This window comes from Nesoenas mayeri, assembly GCF_963082525.1.
Source record: "Nesoenas mayeri genome assembly, chromosome: 4".
NCBI lineage: Eukaryota > Metazoa > Chordata > Aves > Columbiformes > Columbidae > Nesoenas > Nesoenas mayeri.
The window spans coordinates 35871385-35894226 of NC_137540.1; the positions used below are offsets into that span (position 1 = coordinate 35871385).

A 22842-nucleotide genomic window follows, 5' to 3' on the forward strand; every position below is an offset into this window, starting at 1 on the left:
AACTCTACTTCCAATATGCATTTTTTTCATAGTGAGAAATTTCATCTTATTTAAGTGTGTGTGTTTTTTATCAGCTTACAGAAACACAGTTCAGTGTTATTGCTGAAATGACTGCATCAGTGCTACAAAAAAGATTTTACACCAAAAGCATAACTAGTCAAACAAAAAATATCTTTCAATTCTCCCATCATAAGTAATAAAAATACCATCATATTAATTCAGAATCAGAACACAGAGCACTTATGATATACTAGTTGCAATATCAACTAACTCTTTTTCTTTCCTTAGTAATTCCTATGGAAAATCCATGGGACTAAATCCTCACAATCTATTCACTTTATCATAGCCCACACACAGCTTTTCCTTTCAGTAAAATTACCCATGTGCAGGCCAAAGAAAGCTATTTCTGAGGCTGCGTCTCAAGCCACAGGGCAAATTCCACAATAAAGTACAGTGTGTTTCAAAAAGATGGACCCAATTTGAAATCACATTGCTTTGAAATTGGGAGGAAAATCTCAGACAGGTGCCAAAACAACTCACTATGGTCAGAACTAACTTATATAGTAGTCCTTAATCCCAGAAGCTGAAACCTTGCCTTCTAACAGAGTTCAGAAGAAAGGAATATGTTCAGGGAAGAAATTGTAAAGATCATCATTGGTGCCACGTCATTGTTTTGTCATTTTGGAAATAGAGAAACAGTGACATTGGAAGGTGAAATATCTCACTTGAAGTGACCAAGAGTCCTGCCTTAGACTAGCTGAAGTATATAGTGTGCCATGGTACTGTACTTTATCTGTATGACTAATGCGCTTATGCTAAAATGGGTGCGTCCCATCACACTTCTGCTCAGCTATTAATAAATGCACATTGAGGAAACTGCTTATAGCCTTATGTGCGTATATAAATGTGTTTCATAGCCAGTAAATAATGAGGAAGTAAAGAAAAAAAAAAAAAAGCCTACTCAAACACTTAAAGTTACTGGCACCAGTAGATATTCAAGAACCCTGTTCCTCTGCTATTTCCACACAATGCCATCTAGTTGAGAGCCACTCAGCCAGTTTTGTCACATCAACTAGAAGACATGACTACCTAGGATGAAAAGCCTGAAAAAATGTCTCAGGAAAACAAATTTTTCACATAGCAACCAGTCATGTTAATTCCAGTTTTAGAATAAGCATCACAAAAAAAAGAAAACCCACCAAAACCTTTTTCTCATGCAGAAAAATGTTTACTGTATATATGCACATCAACATTGAAATTTAATTTTTTGTTTGTTTGTTTCAGAAGCAAGACTGTGAATGTGAATAAAAACAGGCCAAAGATCATGAGTCAATTAAGTGCATGGGCCTGCCCTGAAAACAGAAACTGTAGTCTTTACTGTATTGGTAGTAAAAACATGTTTTTCTTTTTCTTCAACTGTCTGCAAATTGATTAACACAATTTACCAGCTATTAAAAATTAACAAGCTTTAACATGATATATTATCATCAGTACGCTACACTTAGTAATGACAACAAAAAATACATCATTACCCATGACACGAAGGTAAATGCAATTATGACTGTATTGACCAATTTTGCACAACAGGCCAAGTTATCAGCCATGGTGAGAATAACTCCGGTTGGTCAAAGAGTGCCTACACTGACGGTGCACCCAGGAACACATAACTATAAAAAGTTTTCAACCTTCCCCAACTAAACAAGAGTCTCGCTGAAAAGTGTGTAAGCACATCCAAAAGGTGCATACTTGAACCAAACTCCAAGTCTTGCAAAGAGTGTCTGAATAATATAATTATAATAAAATTGCATGGATTGAGAAGACAGATGAAATACTGGAGTCTGCTTTCCATCTGAAAGCAAGTCTATGTTTGTGGATTTAGGGCAACAGTTAGGACTATTTACATGAGACAATTACTTTAACTTTTTTTTTTTTTTTTTTTTTTTTTAATACAGTAGAGTTAAGACTGTATAAAGACTTATAATAAAATAATTTACTTTAGTTTTTTGGTAGCTCATATTCAGTTAATAATGATTAAACAGTCCTGTTATATATGTACTGTGCCCACTACGCTGGATCTTCAATCCACGCAGGCTTGGTGGTTCAGAATTTTAAGACAACTCAGAAGATGTTGAAGTAGTTATCTGTGCACATCTCTGCGTCATACCATGTAGACCTACTTCAAGTGTTTCAAAAATATGTAACATATTTACACCACTGCTGCTTTCTTTGCATTTCTGTAAGGAAAAAGAGGTCCCAAGATAGGGGCATGGTCTTGATGTACAAGCTGATGTACAAACACAGCTGGACTTTACTCTGAAGAATATTAAATTATCATGACAGGCAATAGTCAAACAACCAAAATGTCCATTCTTAGCTTGTAAGCGTAACAAGGAGTGCATGACACTAACTGCGTTAGTAATGGCTTGTATCTCCCGCTATGATAAAACACAACGCCTACATGTTACCTTTTTTCTTTTTAAAACTAGGATCTTTGTAGTGCATCACTACATTGAAGTATACTGTGAAACTGAATGATGTGGCATCGTGAACTTCCTCATTCTGACTGTTTACATTTCCATGCAAATTTCTTCCCAGTGAAGAAAAGTGAGAAATTTTGTGTTACCATATCGAGAAAAAAAGCTTTGTAGATGAGAGTCAATGCTGGCTCACAAGTTTGGGGAGGAAAAAAAACCCCAAAACTTGTTTCAGTTCTGCCTAACTTACAGGATGGTGCATTTTCAGTTACCACTAAATTAAGTAACTCAAGTCCACCGAGCTGCCTACTCCAAATTCAGACATTTGCTCAAAAGTGGCCAGCTTGCTCTCATTTCCAAGGGAATACATTCACGCTAAGGGTATCAGCCTGGCTGAAGACTGAACTTCTTAACTAGGGAGAACTGTTGGTGTTGATTTTTCCTTCCCAAAGCTTATTTTAATACTTATTCTGCCCAATCACACTTTATATTGTGCTTATGATGGGTCCCAGACTAACAGCCCCTACAAGTTCACAATGTAAAGGTACTGAGCTGTGCAAAGTCCTGTACAGCTGGAGAGGGTGTTTTGCAGGCACTGTCCATCAGATTGCTGCAGTAATGGTAGCTCTAGAGGACACTGAATCAAAATCATAAATTTATTTCATGCAAGTTTATGAAAAATGAGAAAGAGGGATGAAAACTGGATTTGATCATATAAGAAGGAAAAACTCCATATCCCATTTCACTGAGCTAACTGGCACTTTGCCTCATTCTCTGCCTCTGGCTGGAGGTTTAAAACACAGTAATACTCTGCCAGAGGACACACTGTGTCCATTGCCATGAAGAAAAATTGAGCAAAGAAAAACATTTGGTTCCCTTGTAGGATTACTGTTTTTAAATAAGAGAAGTATGTCTTCAGATCGACATATGCTAACTTCTCGGTAGCAAAGGTTTTTCTGTTATTCCTTATAGCCTGCCCAGCAGTTTGTTACTGAGAAACAGTGGCAGAGAGCAGTCAAGAGGAGGACACTCAGCCCCCAGTGGTGAGAAATTCCTTTTAAGAATGCTAAATCTTTCTTGTTAGGGACTAACCTGCATACTTCTAAATCATCAGACCAGTCATCATACAACACTGGAGGCTTCTGAACGGCACCAGTCCCACTGGGCTGTGCCCCAGCAGGTGCTCCATTAGCTGGGACTGCCGGAGCATCACTGCCAGAGCCTGCTTCTGCAAAGCAGTCCTTTGAATCTTTATTGTGTCTAAGGAAAGATGTAGGCTGCCGATCTCTGTAGTAGCTTTTGCTTTTTCTTTTCCCACATTTTCTTGAGGAAATCCTTGCCTCTTGAGATGATGCTGAAGACTGTGATTCTGTAAGCCTTGGAACCCTTCTTCGACGGTGATTTAAAGTAGGATTCTCAGGGTCAGATACCTCTTGCTTCTTTTTCCCCATCGTCCCCAAGGTGACAAGTTCAACTGCATTATTGTTTGAGGACCCATCCTGGTTAGTGCATGATCTATTGTTCCTTCTCCCCCTCCTGGGCATTCTGGCCTTTTCTCTCGCTTTCCTTCTAGCCTGAGCCCACTGACTCTCATCTGAAGATGATGATGAATCAGATGCATTCCAGCCGGATCTCACTGACTCAGGATGTAATTTACAGTCTTTTCCCTTTCCTTGCTTTTCTGTATGCTCACCATTGTCTCCAGTCTCTTTTTTCCGCCTAAACCTTCGTTTTACTTGTTTCTTACCAGACTCCCTATTAGAAGGGGTCAGCACCATGACAGGGGTTGCATGTTCAAGCTCATCTTCTGAAAAATCATGCAAGGTAGAAGATCTAGACAAGGCAGTAAGCAAAGGAAAGGGATGGAAGTGGTAAGGATGGGTGGAAAGAGAGAAATCACAAAAGAAAAAAAAAAAAAAGAAAATGAGAACATGAATTTTAACAGAAAAACACAAGACTGAAAAGCAAAACAGAACCAAACCAGAAATCAAATGAAAACTGAAGTCTAAATTATGAATAGCGTTAAGCAGAAGCAAGAGCTACATATTACTTAATAAAGACAACAACTAATGAGCATCAGCCAGATTTGAGCATATTTTTCTCAGCACATACCTACAAATGTCCTGAGTGGAAGGGCAGACAGACAACCGTGACTGACTCCTGGGAGCTGTTCCTGTTGTAGGACTGCTTGCCTGTTGAAATAAATTAGACAGTTTGGAATCTTTGTCTATGAAATACATCGCAGATATTTTACTGCTTTGCCACATTATTACAAAATTAAACTGTTGCTGCTGTTCATAGCACACTGTTGAACACTTGCAAGCTCACAAAATACAGGAAGCCTGACCAAAAGCAAAACCTATTTGTGGAACTAAATATGACTGAAGTGTTTCAGCTCTCATTCGCTCACAACTACTTTTGGTCACTGTTTGAGGAAGCAGCTTTCAACATTTGAATTTTCACTTTGTTTTTGATCTACTGTAAATGTCTGATGGGAAAGGATGTTGTTTTTATTTCATGCAATCAAACAACCATGATGATTCCTTTCAAATTGGAGTGAAGCGCATTTACATTGTGCTGAGTGATGAAGAGCACTAAGTTAACCTATGTTGAGTGGACTGACAGAACAGCGAGAACATTAAAGTATGTTTTAAAAGGTTTTCAAGGCAATCAGATCTTCTAGAAGAGCTCAAATATGTTAAACTGATGAGCCTGGTAAAACCAAAGTGCAGGCTGCATCTCTACAGAACTGATCACATTCTTAAACAGCAGGAGAGACGGAAAACACATTTAGTATGTGGCATTTTGTTCATAAGGTTGTTGCTACAAATTGCAGACTCAGTTGCTCCATACTCGCAATGAAAACATATTTTGATGATGCTAACAGCAAACCATTTCAATCTGCCTCACAATCTACTGTTAGCATAGCTGTACAGAATCCAAATTTAAATCTGAGGCTTCGTGATTCTTCAGGATCACTCACAAGGTATAGTATTGTGGAGAGAGGGTTTAATACAAATCATTCTTAATCTATGAACTTCCTTTAGCTGATAAGTGCATTAGCTTTCAGTATGCAACACTATCCCACTGTGAGCACCACTACGAAATGGAGACAAAATGTTATAAGCCTAAGAGTTCTACAGGATCACGCACCAGATGCAAGGGAAGAATGACTATTAAGCAAGAGTAACAAAAATAATACAAAGATGCAACGGCTGTCATCCCAGGCTTTAACACAAGCAAATCAAATTCAGTCACACGTGGAGTCCATAATAAAAATTATTTCTAGCTCACTTTTCACAGACATTTTTGTGGTGTCAGTTTGAAAATTAATAGTACAGGCATAAATAAATAAATACAGCAAGTACCTGCTGACACTTCACTTTTATTCAAGGTTCTTAATATCCATTATGGCTCTTGCATAGATCTTTTAGAAGCATCAGTCACCTCTATGTGCATTTTTGCTTTTAATGGGATACCAGCTGAGACTCAAGAACAGTGCTTTTGCGTGAAAATAATTTAGTTTTTGGAACTCAGGTAACCTTTTTTACCTCTTGATGTGTTAATGTCACAAATCCAAAAATATTGCTAGTTCCTTATGACTAGTTCCACAAAATGAAACTCAGTAGGATGAAAACCAAGCCCATATCAGAAATTAAATTGTTAAAGCTTCTGGGCACAATCCTTATGTTCAAATAGATTTTCTATGCCTGTGACCACCAGGCAGAGCAGAAACATCAGAATAACTGCAGCCTAATGTTGGAAAAAGAAAGGACAAGTATCAGTGAGAGATATTGTTTGTATTTCATATTTCTTTTTCTACAAAAGCAACATTTCATTTACATACAGTGTGAAGGAATATGAATTTGTTTTACATACACATTAGAAGCAGAAGGTACATGGGACTGCTTCTACCAAGTTCAAGATTAGAGCATCCCGACACACAGAAAGTCACGGAAGGGAGTCAGGAGATCTGCGTGGTTAAACAGGGAACTGCTGGGCAAGCTCAAGTGGAAGAGGAGAGTTTACAGATCACGGAAGGAGGGGCTGGCCACTTGGGAAGAATGTAAGGCCACTGTCAGAGGATGTAGGGAGGCAACTGGGAAAGCTAAGGCCTCCTTAGAATTCAACCTGGCGAGAGGGGTCAAGGACAATAGAAAGAGTTTCTTCAAATACATGGCAGATAAAACTAACACTAGAGGCAACGTAGACCCACCAATGAATGAGGTGGGTGCCCTGGTGACAGAAGTCACAGAGAAGGCAGAGTTACTGAATGCCTTCTTTGTCTCTGTCTATTCTGCCGGAGGCTGTCCTGAGGAGCCTCGTACCCCTGAGGCCCCAGAGGAAGTCACAGCAATGGAGGAATCTGCCTTGGTTGATGAGGACTGGGTTAGGGACCAATGAAGCAATCTGGATATCCATAAATCCACGGGTCCTGATGGGATGCACCTGCGGGTGCTGAGGGAGCTGGCTGAAGTCATTGCTAGGCCAATATCCATCATCTTTACTAAGTCGTGTAACGGCAGAGATGCCTGGGGACTGGAGGAAAGCAAATGTCACTCCAGTCTTCAAAAAGGGCAAGAAGGAGGACTTGGGTAACTATAGACCAGTCAGCCTCACCTCCATCCCTGGGAAGGTGATGGAACAACTTATCCTTGGTGCCATCTCAAGGCATATCAAGGATAAGAGGGTCATTAAGAGCAGCCAACATGGCTTCACCAACCATGCTTCACCAACCTCATAGCCTTTTATGAGGACATAACGAGGTGGACAGATGGTGGCAAAGCAGTGGATGTGGTCTACCCTGACTTCAGTAAAGCATTTGACACAGTTTCCCACACCATCCTTGTGGCTAAACTGAGGAAGTGCGGTCTGGACGATTGAGTGGTGAGGTGGACTGTGAACTGGCTGAAGGAAAGAAGTCAGAAAATTGTGGTAAATGGGGCAGAGTCTAGTTGGAGGCCTGTATCTAGTGGAGTGCCTCAAGGGTCAGTACTGGGACCAGTACTATTCAATACATTAATCAATGACTTGGATGAGGGAATAGAGTGCACTGTCAGCGAGTTTGCTGATGACACCAAACTGGGAGGAGTGGCTGACACGTCAGAAGGTTGTGCTGCCATACAGTGAGACACAGACAGGCTGGAGAGTTGAGCAGGGCAAAATTTAATGAAATATAACAAGGGCAAGTGTAGAGTCTTGCATCTGGGTAGGAAAAAAAACCAGGTTCCAGTATAAGTTGGGGAATGACCTGTTAGAGAGCAGTGTAGGGGAAAGGGACCTGGGGGGTCCTTGTAGACAGCAGGATAACCATGAACCAGCACTGTGCCCTTGTGGCCAAGAAGGCCAATGGCATCCTGGGGTGAATTAGCAGGCGGGTGGTTAGTAGGTCAAGAGAAGTTCTCCTCCCCCTCTACTCTACTTTACTCTACTCTACTCTACTCTACTCTACTCTACTCTACTCTACTCTACTCTACTCTACTCTACTCTACTCTACTCTACCCTGGTAAGACCCCATCTGGAATATTGTGTCCAGTTCTGGGCTCCTCCGTTAAAGAAGGACAGGTAACTGCTGGAGAGAGTCCAGTGCAGATCCACAAAGATGATTAAGAGAGTGAAGCATCTCCCATATGAGGAATGGCTGAGGGAGCTGGGTCTCTTTAGCTTGGAGAAGAGGAGACTGAGGGGTGACCTCATTCATGTTTATAAATATATAAAGGGTGAGTGTCATGAGGATGGAGCCAGGCTGTTCTCAGTGACAACCAATGATACGACAAGGGGCGATGGACTCAAACTGGAACACAGGAGATTCCACTTAAATTTGAGAAGAAACTTCTTCTCAGTAAGGGTAAAAGAACACTGGAACAGGCTGCCCATGGGAGTTGTGGAGTCTCCTTCTCTGAAGACATTCAAAACCCACCTGGATGCCTTCCTGTGTAACCTCATCTAGGTGTTTCTGCTCCAGCAGGGGGATTGGATTAGATGATCTTTCCAGGTCCCTTCTAACCCCTAACATTCTGTGACTCTGTGATGTGTGGTTCAGCATATAATTTTTTTCCAACTCAGCCTCTGTGATTTGTTTTAAGTGATTAGTTGTACCTTAAGCCATTTGTGCAGCTTCTTAGTGAGGAAAGATGCAGACATCAGCACCAGAGCCACATTGTTGGGCTACATGCTGCGGCTATGTGAAAAAACATCCCCCCAGACTAAACCCCAAATGAAGGACTGCCCTAGAGTTGAGTGTGGGCTCCTGAATTCATCCTCTGTGACCAGTTCCCATTTCTTTTTTCCCATCACAGCTGCAGAACTCTACCATTGCTTCTTTCAGGATCTGTGTACTCTAGAGCTTTGGCTCGATCTTAAGTGGTGCTCAGATCATCCCCATGCCATAAAGACAAGATTTATGTCACCTTGCCACAAGCATTACCTATGAGAGGATAACAAGAACAGCTAAGCTGGCCCAGTAACCCCCTTCAGGAGGTCTGCACAAGTTCAAGAATCTCTCAGCAGCTATTAAAAGCAGGAAGTCAGCTAGACGGTTCTTAAGAGGGCTGGAATCAAGCCAAAAATTAAAACAAATTCCTTGAAAAGCTTTTACACTTATTATTTGGGACTGGAGACAGGTGGAAATCTAATTATTTTAAGATAAAAATTACATTATCAGTTTGATTGCTTAAATCTTATATTTCACTCTCAGCTGTAAAGAGGTCTGGACTGTTTCAGCACTGCCCTTACTTTCTAGCTCCGCTGCACCAGTATAATGACATTATGTTTAGTTGCACATAACTCAGAGGAAGGTTTATTTCCTTCTAAAATAATTTACATCAAATTCTTAAAATTTGATTTTGCTTGTTTGTCTAATTCCTTTTGGAACAAAGCTGTCATCTGGGCAGCAAAGAGCCTATGCACTGCTTAAGTCTTCAAAAACAAACCAAGAAAACTCCAATATGCCAAGTTATGCACAAGAAAATTCAGATTCTTTGAGCAAGTTTCATTCAATAGGTTTCTAAAATTTTTAAATACAAATTTTGATTTTTATGCACTTTAAATAGCTTTTAGTAGTAGAATGAACTAATGGAGTAATTTCTAAAATCAAGAAAGTTACGTGTTTCTGATATTCATTATCTGATATTTACTTACGGACATCACAGGTACTGGAGGGCCTTATTTTGTAAATAATTCCCATCTTACCTTTGTAAATCAAACAGGAGTGGAAGGATCTGTTAATATCAGGTCTGTCCCTGCTACCATGTTATATGAATATAATCACTCACAACTAGCCAAGCTCTTTTTAAAAACTTGTAAATACCAACTCAGCTGGAAGCCTATTCCAGACCTTTACCCCCAAATTGCTTTGCTTTTTCACCCTATCCATATTCTCACAACATAAACTGCATTTGCTTTCTGCTGCCAACACTGCCTCTGGGCTTGACTCATTTCTTTAAGTAATGTTCCTTCTTAGCCATCTCCTCTACAAGCTGTACTTCTCATAGTCATGAAAAAAAAAATAAAAAGGGTCACAATGAAGATACTTAAAGTAGCATTTAGTTGGCTGGTGTATTTACAGAGCACAGCATAAAGCCATATGGAAGTTCCAGGTAAGATCATGGGAGTGATATCAGTGTTTCGCTTCCTCTGCAAGGTAGAATGGGCTGATGCTACCTTAGGGGCTCTGCAATACTGTGCCACCACAAACACAGCATTAAACAAGTCCATCATCCCTGCTCATAATATAAGCTTTATTTTATTTTTAACCATCTTTACTGTTAGTTTTAACAACAAAATAAAATATCCTTTAAGAGGCATAAAGTTTATTTTAAAGGCATATCTGACAAACCAAAAAATGATCATTTGAATATATTCTGGTCAAATATCAGTCTGGCTATTATAGGATTGTATATACAGAAGACATTGGAAACAGCCTCAAGCACACAGATCTTATGGCTATAACTGCTGTCCCATTGCTATGGTGGTATTTAGCACACTGAATATTTTCAGATACTGTATTTATTGATAGAGGGATCAGATTGATGCTGTGGATTCTAATTCCACTTGGGAGGCAGAATAATGAATTTTTTTTAAAAAAAACATTATTCTTTGAATAGATGTCTACTTTAGACAGCTTTATTGTACAGCTCATTAGAATGGGAAAACTAAACAAGCACTGTACTAATGCTATCATAGCAAATTGTATCAGCAGTGTAATTAAATGTGGTAATTCAAAATAAAGTTGTCCAACAATTCATTTATAAACAAGGCAGCTCATTTCTCTATGCCATCAACACAAGGAAAATTCTTGAGGGATAATGCCAACTCCAGCTGATTAGGTCTGGCATTTTGAAAATGTTGTTAGTAGAGAGAGATTCCCCAGTCATCACCTTCTGCTGTCTTGGCCAGTTTACATAAACTTTCTTGTCAAGGATATCAAATTCACAAACATGACAAGGCACTTACCCATTATAATTCTTGATACATTCACCATGATTTGTTAGTATGATTTTCAAACTGAATACTGATAAATATGGAGTTTTCAGGACAAGCAAGATGATATTAATTTATCTGACACAAAGGGACTTTAATATCCCACACATATGTCCATGTTAAAAGACTGCAGCAAAGACAGAGATGGGGGACATGCTGAAGTTCAGCTGATGAAAACAATAAGAATTTCAAATCAAGATTGCTTTTACTTTGGTGTTCGGGATCTAACAGAATTTTCCAGACCATAACAAAAAATGAGAGTCAAACTAATTTTCACCTTTTCACCATATATATACATCAGCCTCACGGTTGCCTTCAAAGGGCCGAATGTAATTTTAGGACTCTATAAATGTAACTACTCCTACATTTATACAGTCCTAAAATTACATTCGGCCCTTTGAAGGCAACTGCGAAGCTGGAGGGGCCCTTGGTGAAAATGAGTTTGACGCCCCTGCTCTAAAGCCTCTGCTCTGTGCAAGGAAGGCCAGAGGCATTTTCAAAAGCTCCTCAGCTCACAACACAGCTTAAGTACAAAGTTATAGAAAATGGAGGGATGACAGGGCAGACAGGGAATATGAATAATGCTTTTATCTCTTACTAAGTATGCTTTATAGCAATGATGCATCACAGAATCCTCTGGATCCAGCCAATAAAGTAAAAAAGCTGAAACTCTGTCCTATTAAAACAATGGCATACCAAGGAATAGATACCTTAGAAGATCAGAGCAGTTTGCATGGCAAAAAGCTCAGCAGGAGATCCAGTCTTTGTGTTTTCATCTGAAAGTTTCTACTCTGTAAACAATGCAACTTTTTATGGAAAACAGCCATTCATTATGAACTTTCATTTGGATAATTTCTCAGATCTAAAAAGATTTAAACCATGGTAGAAATGACCAAGACTGGGTGTATCTTATAAAGCATGTTGGTGGAAACGGAAACATATGCACATAGGTTTGGGAGAGGGGGTTTCTTGGTGTGTTTTTTGTTGTTTTGTTTTGTTTGTTGTTGGTTGGGGTTTTGTTTGGTTATGTATGTGTGTTTTGTTTGTTTGTTTGGTGGCTTGGGAGGAGGAGGTTTGATTTTTTTTTTTCCCCTTTCTTTTTTTGGTCTTTTTTGATGGAGTTTCTGCTTTGTGCTCTGATCTCGAAGTTCATATAGTCTGACTGATGGCTTTACAGCAACAGTTAAATTAATTGGTAACTCAATTTACGTTACATTTTCTTTCATGAGAATTTTTTTTTATTATTATTTCTTGCATATCTCTTCCCCAAACCCTTTCTTTCTCTCCTGTCCTCCTTCCCCTCCTTCCACCTGCCTCTGAAGAGAAGGAATAAAGGGAAAAGTAACACAAAAGGAAGGAGAGAAAATATCCTTATGATTCTGCTGAACAATACCATTCAGCATCTTTGAAAGTAAGGATGATCCTGTTATAAAATAGTTTGAAATCTAAATCACTAAAGCAGGTTTACTTTCCATCAAAGGAAAATCAAAATTGCAAGTGGCAAATCTATCCTACTATTTAAAAAATGAAAACAATAGAAGCAATTACAACTTTGACTTGTAGATTCAATAAACTTTTAAATTTCTTTTCTCCTGTCTTACCTATCTATGTTAACTTTTATTTTGAAAGTAGAGGTTCCACTCTAAAATTCACACTTTTGGTAGATGCAGAGGTACTGATAGCTAAGCTTTGAATTATCAGATGGATTACAGTTTGCGAAAGTAATTGTACTACAGTGATGCAAGATTGTTGATTCATTATTCTCTTCAAGGGTGCATCTTTCTAGGCATTATCACTTTGTTAATAAAAATGTTATGTGGTTCCTAAAAAAAAATATACTCTGATACAGGCAGTTGAAACAAAGGATGTGCTGGTCGTTATTCAAAAGTCGCAGAGCCCTGAGACCAGAAGCTTTTGTGTCTGGAAGTAGATAAATGCAAGTTTAGCATCTAGGAAAGGCGAAGCACAAAACACTCATCTTCTTTGTTACTGGATTTTGTAGTATTTTAGTTCTAAGGGTAGTCAGTGTCAGTATTCAGAGAATATTTAGACTTTCTCTTCCAAAGAGGGCATCTGTTTCTACATGTCCCTCTATCTGCAAGACTTGAAGCCTGTCCTGGTTTTGTTAAAAAACAAGTTTCTCTTTTAGTGAATTTGCTTGTCAGCTGACCAACAGGTGACCAAGAAGCTGACCAACTGTGTATAACATTCCATTCACGTGAATACTTCATCTAAAAGTGAGAGATCATGACGATCTCGTCCCTTTTTCCTTTTTCCCTTTTGCTTATGGCCGACATTAGGAGAGGATCTTGCTAGTCGTCCCTGCGAACTGAGGCCTAGTGAGAGACTGAATCCAGCTCCGGTTGGCTGCAGAGTCCAATCCAGGACTTTGGGTGCCAGCTCTGCAGTTGCTGAGACTTTCAAGATTGGTTTTGTATATTTTGTATTATTTTCTCTACTCTCATTAGTAGCATTAGTAAAACATTTTTAATTTTTCCAACTCTCTTCTCTCTGTCCTTCTTTCCCTCCCAATTGCCTGTCCTTGGTGGGGGAGAGGGAGGGGCAAAAGGAGGAAAGGCGGGGGGAGGAGGTTACCAATACATCTGCCAGGGTTTTATTGTCACCCCGCAATCAAAACCCTCAACAAAGCCTCAAAATACTTCTATGTACTAAGCAGCCTTCAATCATATGACATTCCTGTCACTCTCCCACCAGTGCATAATTGAGTGAGCGCACACACTCACCATATTCTTCATTGGGTCTGATAGGCTATGAAAGACACAGACTCGCTAAATTCCTATATCTGTAAGGATATCATTATTATATTTGAACAAGTCTACTCTAGTGTGTATTTGACATCTATTTATTCCAGTGATACAGAAGAGAGAAATCTAAATGTACCAGAGCAAAGGACCTGTAGAAAGAATATCGAAATGACTAAGCTGAAAGACAGTGAAACCCTGACAATGCATCATTAGAAAAATCAGGATACACTATATTTTTATGAAGTACAAGGAATCTGAGATTGCAGCCAAAAATAAATTTGTAACACTGTAGAAATAAAGTTTGCTTATTTTAATTGTTTTAGGACAAAGACCTGCAAAGTGCTTTTGACTGACATGGTGAAAAAATAAATGCCATATGAAGATTTCCAGGAGTACCTATGGACTAGGTATGTTAAAGATCACAATTCTTGTTGAAAACTAAACAATAAACATATGTCATAACTTGCATACCATGTTTACTGAAATTAAAGCAAAGCTACTTTTCCTGTATGTTATTGCATATCATAGGATAGGACTGAATTCAGTGGTAACACAATGTCTTCACAGAAGTGGAAATTATATACAGGGTTTACACACAAAGTAAACTCGTATAAACACATAAAGTTTGTGGTACTTTAAACGCATTTCAAACATACTTGTGATTTTGTCTGGCTTGTGGGTCTGGCACATTTAGGTATACTCAGAATATGCTATTGGTAAGAACTGTGATTTAATAAAATATACTAATTTTGTCTATATTCCCTCTCATCAGAACACAAGTTTAAAACAGGTCAAGTGTATCCAAGAATAAATTGAAAAGATATTCTTTTCTACTGATTGTCCCCTGGAACTGAGATGTATTGAATGCAATTTTATTCAGAAGTTCAAATATCAGGCAGATTTACGTAAATTCTGCAGTCATGCCTTTTGTTAAGCTTATCGTAAATAAAGAATAAATTATTATTACAAGTCACAAAGTATTCTCTAGCCAAAAAAATCAAACAGTTACATTTAAGAGGAAAAAAGTGTGCAGCAATAGTTATTATGCCATTGAATCTATTTTTTTTGCCTTTCTATGCTTTCTATTTTGATGAACAAAATAGTCTTCACTAACTTGTTTACTTTATGCTGTTGTTTTTTACAGTAATAGAATCATAATGAGAGTCAAATGCTAGGTTAGTCTTCACCTTTGGTATTAATGATTCTGTTTATGAGCAAGAAGAATAATTTAGATGACTAACATAACATTTACACTCATTTTTTAATGCTGGTTTGGTATACACGATATTATTCACTGTAACAGCATTTTTGAAGGCTGGCATTTTACACTTAACAAGAGCAACTTGTTGTTTTCTTGAATGACTTTATTTTTTGAAAGCTGCAAGTTTTCTCAGTAGCTCATTACAGTAATCTAGAAGTTACAGTTGTAAAGGATGGATATACCTAGTTCCTTAAAAAAAACAACCAAACAAACAAGCACCACCACCAATCTGGATGAGAAGTGTCACTAATAATTAGATTGAAATTGGCAAAGAACAATAAGAATAACAAAGGTGGATCAACTTGTAGCAATGCAGACCTCAGTAGCAAAATGCAAGGGGTCACACTTTTGCTTTTTACGATTCAGTTGTGCAACAGGTATCTTGGAGATGCTGCAATCCTCTTTCAGGCTATCAAAGTCTATGATATGAACTTTTAAAAAAATAATATTTAAGTTCCTTTATTCTTTTTCCACCATAAAATCTATTATTTGTGCTTACAGTAATTCTGACAGCAGATATTATGCATTCTCTGTAGGTATCATGGTCAAAGACATGGTGGTATGTTTACTCATTTTAAAAAAAATGTACCATGTGTAACAGTGAGTTCTGCTTTAAGTTGTACAAATCTCCCAAACTGTGATGCAGGACTCTTTACACATTCACCTTGTACTGACAGAGGGTGCGAAACTAGAGAACATCAAAATCCACGTGAAAGAACATACAATTTTAATGGAAGAGTGATTAAATGGAAAATTATAATTAAAAAATAGAGAATACTATATCACATATTACATAAATTGATAGTCAGTTTGTGAAATATATTTCAAAATCACAAACCAAGTAGCTCAAATCAATAACCAATAAATTGCCAAAAACACCTTTTTCATCTGAAACTTTAGTGGGCACCACTTTGACATGCTAGTGTCTTTTGATTTTTATTTGTACGTTACTAAGAGAAGCCCAACCTGACATAACAAATCAGTATAAAAATTGCATGAACATACAGTAAAATAAACTATTTCATTCTTTCCTTTCTCTGTTGTTTTTCATATTATAAATTAGACCTGTGAATATTATCACACTGAATATTCTGAAACTATCACTTCTTCCTGATGTAACTCAACAGAGTTTTATTAGATGGATGCTTCAGAGACTTGTAAATAAAAAGTGTTCTAACACCTGCTCCAGGCTTTTGAGAACCAATTGAGGCAAAACAAAAATCAGGCATTTTGCTCCAAGTCTGAGTTTCTCTGCACTGAAAAATAAGCCCAAAGTTCCCATCAGAGAATTTCAAATCTTACTGCTGAGAGAGCAACCTTCTCTAAGGAGCTCTTGAATCATAATTAACATGCAGAAAGATAATTACAACATGTTAGAAACATTTCTTCCAGAAAGCATTCTAACAAACCAGGCAGCCTCAGAAACACATATAAGCATAACCTCTATGGACTGTAATTCAAACACAAGATTTGTTCCACTGGTTAAGCACAACAGAAATAAATGAATCCACCAGACCCTTCTCAGACTAGCGTTTCTCTTATATTATATTTTGGAAAAGATAAAATGTTTACTGAAAAATCTACAGTGCACAGAACTAAGCAGTGGCAAATAGCTAATGAACAAGATCAAGTTTTTAATTTACTTAGATTTTAAACACCCAGATAAGATAATGCTAATTCTGAAATCCAGAATAAGACTCTCTCTTACAAAGAACAATGAAGTTGCCTCTACTACCAGCACCAGGGGAAATGGGTGGGACATAGTAAAGTCTAACAGTTAAAGGAAAAAAAATATAGCGAGGCTGATTCAAAACTCTTATTTACAATATTTCTCTGGTTTTGTTTATATGTATTACAGTAGATGATAGGTTTTGAAAGCCGTAGTCGTTAACTGGGGCTCCACTTTGTCACTACGAGTTAATATGAAACACAGATCAGTCCCAAATATAACCTATTACTCCCCACACGAGCAGAGCAGAAGGCAGGAAAAATCTAGGTTATTACCAGAAGTGCAGCAGAAATCAGACACAGCTACATTTTCCTCTGCTTGGAAAACCAGCTGAAGCAGTTTCTCTTGGAATGCCAGGGTAGTTTTATTGATGTATAGGCTGAAGCAAATGAACAAATGTCCCAGGTGAACATCCACTGAAGACAGCCAGAGCGGCTGTCAGTCAGGAGTACCAGGAAACAGGCAGATAGAATTGGGCAGAGTACTGAAGAGATTACTCTCAAAAACCTGCAATTAACTCAGTGGTTACCTCACAAATGGGATGCTTAAGGCCACTATAATGAGCTGGAAAAGAACAAGAGATGGATCAGCAAATGAGTTTGAGCAAATGCTCTCTTCTCCCTGCTACCTGCCGAGCAAGATGGTGCAAGACACAGCAAGGGAGTGTCAAGGGCAGCAGGGGAACAGCACAGTGTCTTCTGGGGACATGGAGTGGTGGGACCTATAATCCTACTAGACTCAGTTTTCACTGTTCACATACTCTTGCTCACAAATAAAATAGCTGAGTCAGGTTAACAGAATGGAAGTGCAGGATTTTGCCTTACTCCTGTCATATGTACGACAAAATACTGGCCAACCACTGTTTTGTTTACTTAGGAACATGTATTACAGTGGACTTCACAAATAAATTTGAATTTAAATAATATCTAAATATTTTAAGTTTTGTCCTTTTATTTGCCTAAAATAGTTTGTTACTGAAATTCTTATCAGAAACTTATATGCAAGAGAATAAAAGTCTTTGCAAATTTGTACACTCTGAACAAACAGCAAAAGTGAACTGTAAGACTGAAGTGCTGACTTTTACTTCACCTCTAGGGAATGTTGGATTTTAAAATCTATAGGTTTAATAGGTATACACTAACTCATGTCTGGCAAATAACAAATTAAACCAAAGCCACTCCTCATTATCTCTAGATAAGACATATTCAGTGTTGAACAACTGGGTTTAGTCTGATATACCATATAATTCAGATTTAATGTACCTAGTATGCAAAATTGTCCAAGCATACACTGTAAACCTCAGGTGTCATCTCTGAATAAACAACTTCTGAACATTATGAAATATGAATCTGTATTTGCAGAATCTTTGCTGTATTCCATTTCACAAATAGGGTGGTACAAAATCCAGGGATATCAGGGAACATCTACTCTGCTCTGGAGCAGGAGCTCCATAGATACCTTTGGTTGTATATGGAGCATACACCATACATAGTAACCACTAAAATTTAGCTTTCAGTTCAGCCCATTTTAGCTTATTCATACAGGCAAACAAAAGCAATAAGAGATACAAAATCAAAGTTTTGATTACTGTAATTTACACTTCTAGATAAAAACTTTCTGATTTTTCTGTCAATGGAAATTTTTATTGTATGCAAGATGCAAAACTGCACAGAACTCAGCTCTTGCCTTTGCTACATAATTTACACTACCTAGAAGCTTCCATTCTTGTTTTGGGGTGTAATATTTGCTATCGTTACTTTGTGCCATGCAATATTAACCTGAAAATTCAGGTGTTTTCTGTGTTTACACATATACTCTTGTAGAAAAAAAAAAAATCATTTTGAATCAGACAACAAACTGGAAACTGGATTTCCAATCAATGTATTTCAGCATTTAAGAAACTTCACTGGCAGGTAGCCCCACAAAGAAAAATATAATGCTATACATCAGAAAAAGATAAAGTGCATGTCTGAAAACCTTGCTTTTAAACTTACTGCCTTAAAAGGTGCAAGTACCCCTTCCTAATACTCATCTATCTGGATTTCTGCAGTAACTACTTCAAAATAAATGTTAACGATTAGAACTACAGACATTTAAAACTCTTAGTGAGAATGATACATACAACTCACTGTGATCAAACTTGTAAGCATATAACCATACACTTCTTAAAAATAGGCAGCAAGTCAGGAAGTGATTCAGCCATAACCTACAACAGACTGGATATATTCTACACATTTTTCCCTGCATTTTTTTCCATCTTAATGAAAAAGAGCAGAACTTAACATATAACTAGTTTATTGAAGTCAAAAAAAAAATAAAAAAACCCCACCATTTTTGTTTGTTTGTTTGTTTGTTGTTTTGTGTTGGTTTTTTTTTAATGTCTCTGAGAAGAAAACATTTTTACAGTGTATACCCCACAGACAATAATATTGTGGGGAAGGGGCTTAAGGGCACTGTGCTTGCACTGGATGCAAAATATTTAATCTCTAGATACAAACATAATATATAGCAGAGATTTAGGCTGGGATTCAAACAATTATTTTTATCTTTTACATTCTGTGTATACTGGCTTTTTGGCATAGATTTCAGCCACATCTGAATCAAAAATACAAAAAAAAAGGAGTTAAAAACAAAGGACTCCAGTACAAATCACATTTTGCCTTTTCCTAAAGTTTCCCTTCTCCGTTTCCTAGAAACTAAAAAGCATCTAGATATAAAGTCCTGGTTTCAGTGACCCATAAAGACCTGTAAAAGCAATTCAGTCCAAAATGATGACACATTGGTAGCTTTACACATCACAGCTGTTATTATTTGGGTAGCGGAGGGGTCAAGGAGGTTGAAAATCAAGCAGCAATTTCTTCTTAAGCTAAAGTGTTAATGTAACACTAAGCAATTGTGGAAAGAAGGTGAAAAGAAATGCAACTGTTGTTTACTTCTTATTATTACAAATATTACAGAAATGACTAATTATATATTTATATTTTAAGAGGGATTTTACACAGTAGCCATAAAGATAGGCAGTAAAAACTTAAAATCTGATGTTTATAAAGAAAATATCAAAATATGCAGATATGGTTAAATGGAGTAAATTGCTGCACTGTATTTCATAAACGTAATTTTCTTTGAATTCTATACAAAGGAAATATATTTCACATACCTTTGAAATGTTACTTGATCGACTTGTGGAACGCCCCGGTGATTTGTCATTCTGGAAAATAAAATGACGAAAAATTTCTGTAATTCAAATTCTACCTAAGAAGCTGTTGTACTCTTTTGGGGATTGTGAGTGCACAGAGTTTCTCTTCCTCTATTTTTCTTCAGTTTATTACTGACTGTACAATGGAAGACAGCTCAATAAATAAACCATTATAATAATCATGTGAATTACATCAGTAAAAATTGAAAAAAATTCAGTAAGAAATTAATGTTAGTACTCAATTACTGTTGGTTTATTTTGCGGGGTTTTAAACAACATTTGAGTGAAAGATTAATGTATCATCACAGCTTCTCATGAAAACTGGTGCTCTTGTATGAAGAGGAATATTTCATGATAAATAATAAAATCCACCTAGTTACACTGGACACATCCCTGCTCAAAAAGTTGAATTCATCCTTGCAGGAAAATTAAAACAGTACTAGATGACTTCTTGGCCAGGCATGTTATAAAAACAACAAACTGTTGTAGTCATAGGTGTAGTTCAATTTAACACGTAATCCCTCCATCCCCTCTCGTTCATGCAAAAAACACATACACACAAACCAACATCATAGCCTGAAATCCACTAATAAAGTATATGTTGAATAGCTACTTTTTTTATAGCACTTTTTTTTTTTTTTTTTTTTCCAAGAGGAGGTAGTGAAGCAGTGATTCGATAACTTGTTCAGTATTTACACTTCCCCAGCAAGAGATTCAGCTTTGTTTACATTGAAAAAGATATTTAGAAAACAGTGCTCATCCCCTTGGTAAATGCACATATCTTAGGGAGGTCATGGAAATATTTTTCTCACCGTTGAGAATGTAGGTTCAAATACTCAGGTGAAAAATTCATATAAACGAGATTGATTTTTACCTAGAAGGGGTGGAACTAGATCCATTTATGCAAGTTTGTTTTACAAGCTACTTGGGACCACTGAATAGTCCAAGTTGAGAGAAAGAGTGCTGGCTCAACAGCTTTTGGGAAAATAAAAAAATAAACAAATTTAATTATAATTTCCAAGTTCAGGTATTTCGTGGTGATTTATCCTGAAGAGCATATAAATAAAACATAAAATGTTGCACTAAATAACTGTACATAAATCACACACAGAATTCTTGAAGTTTACATTGAACTCACATGACTGTTCATACAAAGAAAGAACAAAATAGAAAAGTTATAGCAAAATCTCTCTTGAACTGTGTCCTTATAGAATGGCTGTGTGCTCACATTTTTATGGTTTATCTTTACGAAGTGTTCACATGGTTAAGAATAAATGATTCATTTTCTTAATATAAGTGCAGAGGAACTATCTTTATTGAAGAACATTTTTCATATGAGCTTGCTAAACACTAACAAGAAGATTTCTTTTTCCCCACATTCAATATTAATTTATGTTTGAAAGGTTATATCTGAAGAAATGTGCAAAAAATATTTATAAATGTTTGAACATACATCAGGGAAATGTCTTATCATGCCTTTTCAAAAACACTATTTCAAGGAAGGTAGCATCTGCCTATTAGAATTAACACTTCTCATGCAGACATTATTTAATGTCTCTACCTAGGATTCTTGATCTCTCTGACTTAAGTTTTCTGAATTTACACATACAGAGGTCTGGCCCTTGAGCAGAGTAAAAACAAAATATTCAGCAGGATCTCTCGCTAAAATTATCAAACTGTCTTTTCCTCAAAAGGAAACAAGCAGCAAAACACCTCCTGCCAAGACTCATTCTGGCCATGACAGGTATGAGATTTTCAGGTTGTATGTTGTATTGTGCAATCCAAAATTCACACTGGAATGCCACTCCTTATTTCCAGATATTTTATACCGCAAATATCTCTTCTCTCCTATATCACATTCTGCAAACACTCATCAGGCAGCTCTTCAAAACTGTTATAGCACAGAAACAAGTTCCTGTAACTTTTCCACTGTAATATCGAGAAAAATCAGTCTATGTTTGTAAATTTCCTAAGAATTCAGTTTTACCAAGATCATTTACAAGGCTATAATTGTAAAAGAAATTTAACCTTCAGTATAAATTCTGGGAGAAAGACAAAAGAGAAATAAGGCCACGAAATATCAGATGATGACATGATCAGGAAACTGCTTTGGGAGAAATGTTTATATGTGCCTGTCCCAACATATCATACCAAGAAACTAACTCTGGTTGCAATAAGGAATTAAAAGAATTAAAAATAAAATAGTATGTATGTCTCTCTTCTTGTGTCAGTAAACCACTTCTTAAAATATCATTTCAGCATAAGACTGGGTTGTTGAACTGCTCTTTTAATTTTTTTTTTTTTCAGTGACCAGCCTGTTAAACATTTGTTAAACTTTCTGGTGCTTAAAGATACAGTTTTTCCCAACTTGCAGATGTGGTTTACATTGCTAACAAACAGTATTTTTATTAAAGCGAGAGGATAAATAGAGTAGTAGTAACAACAGCTTCCTAAAATACTCCCGTGAATGGTTCAGGCTCCCATTCTAAGGAGGAAAGCAGTAGAATTGCTGGTTGCTTTCTGACTCATGCTAAAATTTCATATGCACAGTTAATGATCTTGCTGAGCAGCAAAGCGCATTGTAAACTAACTAATCTGTTTGTCTGGTTTCTTTCCTTTAGTTGCCCCGTGGTCTGCTCTGGCTCTGAGCATCACTTGGGCTGATCCAGGCAGCTTGCTAACGGATTGTACTTCACCTCTCTGAAGAGTGCACGATAGCGTTACGAACTAATAACAATATCTCAACTCACAGGCAAATCTTAAGCAACAAATTCTGTCACATATATCCCCCAATCCACCGCCCATAAAAAACAAAACAAAACAAAAAAACCCCAAAAAAACCAAAAAAACACCACCACAAAAACCTTTGCACAAAATATTTTGCCTTTCTTTTTTTTTTCATATGGTTGCTAATCTTTGTATCCCAGTGGTGCAAA

General features: G+C 37.2%; 1 protein-coding gene across 1 annotated transcript in view; it reads right to left on the minus strand.

The window, feature by feature from the left end:
• The window catches only part of MARCHF1 (membrane associated ring-CH-type finger 1), a 160111-nt gene that overhangs the window by 29164 nt on the left and 108105 nt on the right, over positions 1-22842 (minus strand). Inside the window, exons 3-4 of the mRNA XM_080344224.1 lie at positions 19868-19918; positions 4587-4666 (exon numbers count right to left, since the gene is read on the minus strand). Coding sequence (XP_080200350.1) covers positions 4587-4666; positions 19868-19918 — 131 coding nt within the window. The remainder of the gene's footprint in view (positions 1-4586; positions 4667-19867; positions 19919-22842) is intronic.